Source organism: Ceratosolen solmsi, unplaced genomic scaffold (genome assembly GCF_000503995.2).
Source record: "Ceratosolen solmsi marchali unplaced genomic scaffold, CerSol_1.0 scaffold41, whole genome shotgun sequence".
NCBI classification, from domain to species: Eukaryota; Metazoa; Arthropoda; class Insecta; order Hymenoptera; family Agaonidae; genus Ceratosolen; species Ceratosolen solmsi.
Window position 1 is genome coordinate 2949848 of NW_011948424.1, and position 10977 is coordinate 2960824.

The 10977-nt window shown below is 27.6% G+C and overlaps 1 protein-coding gene across 1 annotated transcript in view; it reads right to left on the reverse strand.

Moving 5' to 3' along the window:
- LOC105362701 (probable basic-leucine zipper transcription factor R) overlaps positions 1-6337 on the reverse strand; it is an 8251-nt gene extending 1914 nt beyond the window's left edge. The window contains exons 1-2 of the mRNA XM_011500187.1: positions 5991-6337; positions 141-278 (exon numbers count right to left, since the gene is read on the reverse strand). Of these exons, the coding sequence (XP_011498489.1) occupies positions 141-278; positions 5991-6305 (453 nt within the window). The 5' untranslated portion in view covers positions 6306-6337. The remainder of the gene's footprint in view (positions 1-140; positions 279-5990) is intronic.
- Positions 6338-10977: the final 4640 nt, after the last annotated feature.

Here is a 10977-nt window from a genome sequence, read left to right on the forward strand (position 1 = left end):
TCTCTCTCTCTCTCTATCTCTATCTCTGTCTTTTAATCGTGCCACGAACGTGGATAATCGAATGCATTGACGTGAGCATTTAATTCGCATCGAAGGAATAATGCTCGGGGACCTGCCTTCGTTAATTCCTCGTGACTTACAATTTGCGAAGGTGGCCGAGCAGGGTAGGCCAAGTGAGCCGGAAGTATTGGCACGGTTCCGTAAGCTGGGGCCCCTCCTGGGGTCGTGAGAAAGCCACCGGGGAATTTTCCTGGCGGCGGATGCATTCCGTACGGAGCCTATAAAGAGCAGATGACAAAGTTGAGAGGACACGATGATCGGGCGCTCAAAATGATTTGCTTCGCTCGTTTTTACAATTTTATGCTTAATGCGGCCAGTTGAATCGCTCAGTTAAGATATTTTGTATTATTTGGAGTTTGATGGAGTAAAAGGTTGTAAAAATAAGAAATAAAAGGAAATAGTAGAATTTTACTTTTATCTTGTTACGTAAGAGGAAATTTTGTTATTACATCGGTAACGCTAATAAATTCCTTTTACGTTCAGGTTTAATAATATTGTTTTATCGTAGATTTCAATTTCTTTTTAAGGAGCACTTTTATTATTTCATGTGTTATAAGTATTGAGATTAATTTTATGTCTTTACTTTCTAATGCCAACTGTCCTAAATTTATATTAGGAATAAACAAACAAACTAAGATAAATAATGACATTTGGAAGATGTAATAGACGTTTAATATTATTGCATAATTAACGCATTCTGTGACACGGCAAATATAACTGAATCGAGGTACGTTAATCCTTAGGTGTAAAATCAGTGTTTTTTTTTTTTTTTTTTTTTTTTAATATTTGATCAATTATAAAGTTTTGTTCTAATGGCCACCTCCAGTCCAATTTAGGTTGGGAACTTTAACTTTTTCAAGCTAAATAGAACTGAGATATTGATTAGTGACTATATAGCTAATTGTAACAATTATGACAAAAAATATGACAATTTATGGTATTTGTTTAGCTGATTATCTGAAAATTAATCGATTCAAGGAAGATTAATGACCTAATTAGGATCGTACATGTATCAATTTCTTTCCGATACTCATTCAATCTGTACTCTTTTTTAAATTTCCCATTTCTTTTTTAGAAAATTCCGAATTCTTAATCATATCGATAACATGACAGTCGGTATAATGGATGATAAATCATAAATTTCCGTGCATGATAGCGTGATACGAACATATGCGCGAGAGATCTTGTTTTTGTGATTAGAGACGTCAACTTTTGGCGTCAATGTGATAAATTACGCAAGGAGCCACGAGCGGATTTCAATTTTTCAATTTAAATTCATAAATTTATAGTTAATCTTTTATTTTCAGATGAAAAAAAAACATACAGAACTTTTAGCGTAAAAATGCGATTATTTGAATTATTTGCAATAATTTTATTTTATTATAAAATTACATGTAAATTTTTTTTTTCCTTTATATAACTGTATAATCGATTTTAAAAAGGTATTGATTATTCCTGACTAATAAATATCTAAACAATACGTTATATTGTTAACATAGATATTTATTATATTAGACCACGCTTTCGACAATTATTTTATCGATACTGAAGAAAATCGGTTTAAAATCGTATTATGTGTAGTAATAATGCAAGGGATGTATTTGTAAAAAGAGTTTTAAAAGTCTCATCGTATGATCTATAAGGTGATTGAAGTATTTATCCAATATCAATCGATAATTAAAGGAAGTTCATCGCTAAGATGCTTGTTGATCTTAACTTTTTGAAACTATAAAAATGCTTTTTAAACTTTTTTCAGCAGTATACAATTATTGTTGATCAAATTATGTTTTTTTTTTTTTTTTCAAAAGAATAATAATAATAATTCTAACCGAGAAACTTGATAAATTAGTATATTGACCGTTGATTAAAATAGTTTTTACAAGAAACAGAGATGCGAAAATAAAAATGTTCTATCGGATGAGATAGGAACAATATTTACAAATGAAAATATATGAGAAAAGTAGCTATTGGAAAAGACGAAGAGAGCAAGTAGAAAGGAAAGAAGAGAGCGCTCGTCCTCGAAATTCCTAAATGTAGGCACTCGAGCGCTCGGGGCTATTTTCTGTCTAACTTTACTATTTTCTGACACTTATTTCTATACTTTGCTTTTTATAACTATTATGAATATTTCTCCTTTACAGACTATTTTTTCTCTAAATTATTTATGTAATATGTTTTGTTGACGATGAGTTGACGATGAAGAAATGGTATATTGAAGAAATACACATGTTCTTTTAATGTGTAGTTGAAACGAATGTAAAGGAGATTTTTGTGAAGGATTTTATGTTTGCGAGCAGCACGTTTCGTTCGTAAAAATATAGATAATCTGAAGTAAGGCATTGGTAAAATGTTTTACAATTTGGTTGAAGTTTATTCTTGTATCGAGTAATTACTTTGAGTACTAAAACCGATGGTATTATATACAAATGAAATCAGGCACAAGAAAAATATTTCAATTCTTTTCTTTTTCATTACATTCTGATACTCATTATATTACTCATCATGTACAATTACAAAAGACTTTCATTGAAACAAGAAATAATTATTTAATTTTGTTTGCAACCTCATAAATGTCTTTATTACAAGGTTTTGCTTATTTTTTTAGTTTAAATAATTTAACCAATATGCTAAGTTTTATACATATTAGTATGATTTTACATTTTTCATTATTGTGGACATATGCGTCTCTATTAATGTTAAAAATAAAAAATTATCATAAATATTGTAAGCTGAAAAATATTTATAAAAAGAGCATGAAAAAAATTACATGTTGCATTATAATATTACTTTTTATGTAATATTAGTATATAGTAATGTTAAAACTAATAAACTGACTTAAATCAAGTTTCATAAGAAAGAAATCGTATTTACGATAATTATGATATAATAATAATGTAATATAATAATGCAAAATATTCTATTTGTTGTTATATCATTATTTTATAATATAAAGGAATGAAAGAAAGTAATATAAGAGTTGTTTAGAAGTAAAAAATTTATTCCAAATAGGATAATAAGTTTATCCAAATCACTCACATTGTTTGCAAAAAGTCCTTGGTGAAAAAAATTAGGAATTAATTCTATTATTACTATCCCTACGAAATTCATCATAATTCATCATAATTCTTCGTTTATATTAACGATATAATTTTATAAAAAGTTCGTCAATCAGGGTTTTCGGATTTTTCGTTTAACTATATTAAAAAAATAAAAGCCCTCATATAATGTTACAAATGTAAGAATATATAGAATGTATTCCGATAAACGCGGTTGACAAACTAAAATGTAACCCACATAATAATTAATGTAGCTTAAAGCCTTTGTGATGCTAATTAATATTGATTTGTTAATTAGACTTTATATTGAATAAAATTAATCGATCGTGTCATGATTGATTATACGAGTGCTTAGATATCAGTGACTTCGTGCCTTAGGAATTTATCCTTTGAAAATGGAGTAGCTAATAGGTTATAGGATAAGCTTGGTGAATGTCGGTCATTTTGTTTCATCTCCTGAACTTTCTAACGTGTCACTAACTGATTCTCTTTGGGACTTGGGACTCGCGAGGTCAAGCGTCTCTATAGGCGATAAGCCGCTCGCAGATTGTGAGATCGTGTGCAGTGATCATCGAAAGAAAAGCGCGGAGAGAGCTAAAAGGAAAGGGGCATTAGGTTTATACGCCATATATTTCTAAATAGTGTAGTGCAGCGATAGTTTGGATTGTTCAAATGTTGAGTGTTTTTCTTTGGGAATAGTTTTTGAGAAATCGCACATATAAAGGACGGCGTTGCACAAATACGTGCACACGCGCTCACGCAATATGTATATGTCGATATATTGGATATTTTGTTTTATTTTGTTTTATTTATTATTATTATTATTATTTTTTTTTTTTTTTTTTTTTTTTTTTTTTTTTTTTATTAATGTTTTAATATTGTGAAATTGATAATCCAACTTTTATTTTTATTTACACTTGTTATCCCGTGTATTCCGAAGTAATTATGTAAGGAAGAAAATATTTGAAACTTTTTATGATAATCGAATATTATTATAACACGGACTAATAAATTATTCATAGTTTGGCATTCGATGTTAATAGCATTACACACTATATACGCACGGTTTCTAATATTTCCTATATTATGCACACAAACATTCCTTTCATAGATAAGAAATTAAAATTTCCAGTATGTCCTCGTGTCCGTTTGTCAGATATCAGCGTACTAAGTAGTAATAACACCATACTGTATTATAAAATAAGCTATTATTTAATAAACGTCAGAAATCGATAATTTTTTTGCTTGCACGCGCAGCAATTGCTTTTATAGTGGTATTAATTTAATTTTGACAATAATGATAAATAATAAAGCTGCTAGAATTTTAAACCTCATGATATGGTATTTAAATACACGAGCTTTATGTTATTGCTACCTTATGTCGACCTATTAATGTCGAAGACAATATGAGAATATAAATGATATTTTTCATAATGCTCGATTATAATAAATATTTGGATTTTAGGCGGAACTGTGAACTGTGCGTGAACGTCGAAAAAGAGAAAATTAATGATATTTCGGCAGCGACGTGTAATATAAATGAAAGAGATATAAAGTTTGTTGTAACCGAGTTTTAGTGGGAAAGCTATCGCTGGATGTTTTGGTTGTGTGAATTTCTCTTTTCTCTATGTTTGCTGACAAGAAAATGAAAATTGGTTAATCGAAAAAAAAAAAGAATAAATAAATAAAGATAAAGCGAAGTGAAACAGCGGAAACGGCTATCAGTGCTCTATTTTAATATTGTTTAGTACGGTATTATGCAGTATGCGAGGAAAATTTATACATCACACGACATATTTATTTATTTTTTTTTTTTTTTTGGTATTATGCAATATTAAACGGTATTGATATTAAACGCGATTGTAGGTAAAAAGTCATTCGATTACCGTTATGGACTTTTTGCGCGCATTTTTTATTAATTACATTTGCCACGGTTACATTCAAATATATATAGAATTCTCTAATTTCTTTCATTATTATGTTTTACATAATTGATTCAATGATATGAAAATTAATATCTCATTATATTGTCGTGCGATTGAGAATCTTGAGAATAAACTGATTCCTTGTTTCGTTTCATTTATTCGTTTAATTTTCCTTCGTCTATACGTATTGGTTAGTAGTATATTTTATTCTGTAAACAAATATTAATAAATGTAAACAATCATTCATTCGTTTTGTTAAATTGTATTCTGATGAAATGCTGCAATGATTATACATAGAAAATGCAACAGAAAATTAATGAAATAAAAGTTTAGAGTAGAAAGTAGATGCATTAATGGAAAAGAAAGACCGCGATAAAAACTTTTGCAGTTATAGAAAGTAGGCGGTATGATAATCATATAATAAAGAATAAATCTAAATTTTTCAAATAAAAAGAATTTATTTTGTCAAAGTACGTTACTTATGAAAATTTACATATGAATAAAACGTAACTTTCCATTCATTATTAATTAATTTTAGTGGGAATTTTGTTTTTGAACTTAATATATATCATATGGAATTTAAGATAGTTAAATAATAGCTAAAAGATAGTTGTAATTAATTTTTATAACGATTTTTATCAATTGAAACATTTAGAGATCGGTCAACTTTGACATTAGAAATGCGTTAATTTAAGTTTTTTTCTTTGTTTACGAAATTATTAAATGCCATAGCACAATTTATATATGACATTTATATAAAAGTCCACCTAAATTTATAAATATGAATACTTATAATTTTCATTCAATCTAACCTACAATTAATCCTGAAACTCTCAAAAACATACAGTTATCATTTTATTTAATAGCGTGAAACGTTAAAAATAAATATAACAAGCCAAATATAAAGGTTAATTAAGAATATTTTAGATGGAGAGCTCATTAGACGTACCTGCACGAGAGGATGAACTGGTACAACTGGCTGGACCACGTAGATTGGTTGATTTTTGGGCATGTGGTTCTGCGTTATAACCCATTGGTGAACCATATTACGGGTCTTGAAGGTCTTGCCGTCAATGGTTGTGGTCTCGGTGTCATCGTTAGATGGCCTCAGGCAGCTGCAAAGCTCTGGTGCGAGGGTCGCGCAGGTATAACCGGAAACGAAAAGCTCGGCGACGCCTGCCACGAGGAGACCGATGCTCGCCAGCAACCCCGCCCAGCCCTCGCTCACTACCACACTCTCGTTGTCCTGTATTTGGATCGACATAGAACGTCTATTTTTATATCTCTTGCACAACGTTTTTCTGTTTGTTTTCTTTCTTTTCTTTTTTCTTTTTTTTTTTTCTTAAATTTCTTTTTTATTCGTCAGATTGAAATTCCAACGAGACTTAAGCCAAATCGAGAACATTAGTCGGTATGCATGGGAAAGGGGTTTAAGATTGTTTTATGAAAATTCCAAACTGGTGAAAGTTACTGAAATTATAATATAATGTGGAGAATGGTGTAATATACGTGTCCTTTTAATTCAGGACTCCGATTAAGAACGGATAGAGATAGATAATGGCTTTGGTACGGGAATTCAAATTACAAATTTTCTGTTACTTAAGTATGCGCGTAATTAAAAATATGAAAGAAAGCAAAGCTGTTTAAAACTATTTTAACGCTGAAATTTATTATAGAATTAAATGTCGCGCAACAATAGCCAGATAAATATTTAATAACATTATTATACTGATCATTCGAATGCATTTTCATTTGTAAACTATCTCTATCCTGAAAATAATACATTTATTAACTTTATATAATTAGAACATTGTATAAGAATATCATGGCATTGAGCGGCTTTTGCAGATACTTTCACAATTTTTTAAAAGATTTCCGCACTATATATGGTGAGTTAGTTTTATTTTTCGACATTAACATAGTACACGGCATATTTCATATAAAATCTACATTCTTAAAGAATATCTCTGTAAAAACTAAAAAATAAAATTCCTTGTACATATGAAATGCATATACTAATTTTATTAATCATAATATAATTATAAGAAAATTTAAATGATACAAATTTCTATTGTAACACAACTATGACGTATAATTCCGTCAAATGGTAACTATTTAACAAAATATGATTTATTTAATTTTATTGAAATATATAGTATTTCAATGAATTATGTATATAATATTTGTCTAGATTAAATTACTCGTGCATTTATAATTTTAATTTATATATTTTTTCAATCTTTTCTATATTCGCTTGGAACTCTCGACCTTTGCATTTCAATACCACATCTAAATTTTTAAGAAATATTCTACAGTCGTGTTTAATAATGAGAATTTTAGCATGTAAAATATTACATATAATTATTATTAATTATATAATATGTATAAATATTTATGTACTTATGATACTTGAAAAAAAAAAAATCAATCTTTTATTCATAATATGAAATATAATTTTATATAATTAAGAGAACGAATGCTTTACTTTTAAGTTTTCATTCAAACCATTTAAAATTTCAAAAAGCAGATACTGCGACATTTAAAAATACGTTGAGTTTATTGACAAAAAAATTATGTCCTTAGTACTTGCCAATCGGAATTCAGCACTTTACATCAAAATAATTATAAAATTTTCAAACGAGTACTCAATAATCTATTTAAATTGCAATAATAATAATGTTGTTTTTATAATGGCCATTTACTAATATTATTCCTGTATAATCGTAAAATTATAAAAGTGCGAAAAATGAAATTTAATTTTTTTCGAGTATATATATATTATATATATATATATATATATATATATTGCTTAGTCTTCTAATAAGTTTGAATATTTTCTTTAATTTTCTAATATATAATTATATCGTTAAAAGCGAATAGAATAAAAAATTTTTATCAATATTTCTCAGTGCGTAAAATTGCTTTATATAAGTATTAGGTATGGCGTAGTAAATAAATAGATTAGTTAATAAATAAAGCATCGATAAACCAAAGCATTTGCTTAAGTTCAATTTCTTGTGAATTGTATGACTCGAAAGTAAGATTTTAAGAAATGTAATAATTACATTTGATTGTAGCATATGTCTAATTGGAAGGCATAGTTACCAAAAATTTCGTAGACAAAATCTGTTGGATAGAATATTAACTTGCACCTATTATTATTATTATTATTATTTATTTATTTATTTATTTATTTATTTTTGTTTTTTTAAACATATCTTTTAACAAAATGATAAATTATCATTTTAGAGTTAAGCTATAGATTAAGCAATAATTTTTATAAAATACATGAGTTATTCAGTTTTAAATTTAATTTTTAATATAATATTATATAAATTACCGACTTGTGAGCAATTGAATTCACGTTAAATGTTAGTAAATAATTTTTACGTCTCAAATATTCGTTCATTTTGTTTTCTTATACACGTTGCAATTTCCTTTAACAAAATATTCATCTATATTTATGTATTTAATTGACACGCACAAAGTGTGTCATTAAACAAGTATGCGAATAAATTGATAAATTAGTAATAAATATTCAGGGCATAAAAGAATATAGAAAATGATTGATTTTGCTTTAAACCGTATATTTATAATATTGTAAAAATTATAATCACTTAATCCTAATTTATATTCTCTCTCCAACATGATAATTACATAGAGGAATAATTAATAAAGCAATAAGTAGTAATTTAAATAATCCACTTCTAAATATATTGGATTAATATTAAAATTGATTTTTAGCTTAAATATATATTACACAGATTAGTGTTTTAATTTAATCTAGTCGAATAAAGAAAAATCTTAATTATATTTGATAATAATAAAATAATAATCAAACGACGTTAGCAAAGCATTTTCTTGATGATTTTCATTTTTATTTTTAATTTAATATTAATCATATAATGTATAATATTTCTAATAAAAAGTTTTATCATTTGTCAATACTCTTTATCTATTCGAACATAATTTTTATACAAGTTTTTTTCATCAAAGTATTTGTATTTCTTTTAAATTTGCCCGATTTGCAAAATTATTATCGGAGAATCTCCAGCTTGCAAACATCATTCCTCACCTCTAATGTTTTCATATTTTTATATATTTATTTTTAAATTTTGAACACTAAATTATTTAACGAGATTTAACGAGCAAATTGAAAATATTACCAAAAAAAAAAAAAAAAAGAAAAAGAAAAGAAAAAAAAAGAAGAAAAAAACGAAGAATGCTTTAGTTATGTTGTTGAATGAAAATTCACATTAACGACTCAATTTAAAAATCCATAAAACCATTCTAAATTAATTACTTTATATATTACAAATCCACTCGAAATTCACTAATTGTACCACCTTTAACAATTTATGCATAAGAATTTTTTCTATTATTATGTTTTCAAGATTAATGTGAAATAGATTGGTTGCAGCAATGATCAACCTTTGTCTGTTAAGAAAATTTACAGTTAAAGTCTGGTGCAAAAGTCGTCCTGAAGTATCGTATGATACTCAGAATGAAAAATTGTGATAACTCACGTGAAGCGGTAAGCGCATAAGCGCGCACACACGCACGTACACACGTGCTTTTTGTGAACTTCGAGCGCTGATCGCAGCTAAAGTACCACTCACTTTATAGTTTCTATCTTTTTGCTAAATCTTTATACTTTCTTGTGCATATGCGCAAGTTATTTATTCCGCAGTTATCATGCGCTAGAAGCGATTTATACGTACGCGATGAGTGAAATGTAAGAGGAGGCAGGCATGCGGAGGCAAATGTGCACACGGCGATTTGGTCCAGCAAAGTATCGCAAATATTCATTTGGAGTAAAATGATTGACAGATTCGAGTTAGTTTTATGCAGGAAGAAAAGCATGGCAAATCATGGTATCATTCGAATCGATTATTTGACATTTTCCGATTAAGATATATTAATCCGTAATTTCCAAAGCAATAAGACTTATTTATTGATTTTTTTTTCCATCTTCTTTTTCGAAAATTTTCTTCCATTTATAAACATAATGCTTTTTATCACAATGATGATCATCACGTCATATGAGAATAATGAGAATGGTAAAATTTAAGGTTAAAGTTTTTCGTTATTAATATTGTTGAAAAAAATGGACGGAAAACAAAAATTATCACCATTGCACTTCGTGATCTTTGCTTTGTTTAAATTATCTAGGGAAAAAAGAGTTATAATTATATGCTTCTATTAGGGTCCTAATTGACGATACGATATATCTTTCTTTATGTATTTAATTCAGTACAATTAAAAAAAAAAAAAAAAATGGTATTAATAAGATTTGAAAATGATTTTTAAGCGATAAATTTACAAAATCTTGGTATCTTGGCATCATCAAAAGCTGTATAATTTTTCATTTAACATTTTCCTTCTTTTGTGTGTGTGTGTGTGTGTGTGTGTGTGTGTGTGCGCGTGTGCGTGTGCGTGTGTGTGCGCGCGCGCGTATATATATATATATATATATCGCTATAGATGTTAATGCATTTCAATCGGTATTCTGCATCAGTTCCGATCATCTTTTTAACATTATAATATTCTATGGTTAATTGCCAATTAGATAAATTTAAGAAAGAAAAAAATTGGTAAAAATTTAAATAATTAGAATGTTATGTAATTATAGATTAAAAAATTTATATAATAAATAGCAACGAAAGTAGTGATGCGAATTGAAAAGTATTATGATATTAAAATACAAGTAAATTAATCCACCATGACTAGTAATATTGTAATGTAATAGTGATTAATTGAATTGATGTTTGATCGATAGGGAAGATAAAGTTTTAATTAAAAATTTTTCCCTTTATTTGAAAATTTTCCATGAAAAAAAAAACAAAGAAAATTTTTTTTCAAACTGTAGAACGTAAGGTAATATTACCATTTACAAGCCAGCTAATGACTAACTGTGCATCACTACTAATTAATAA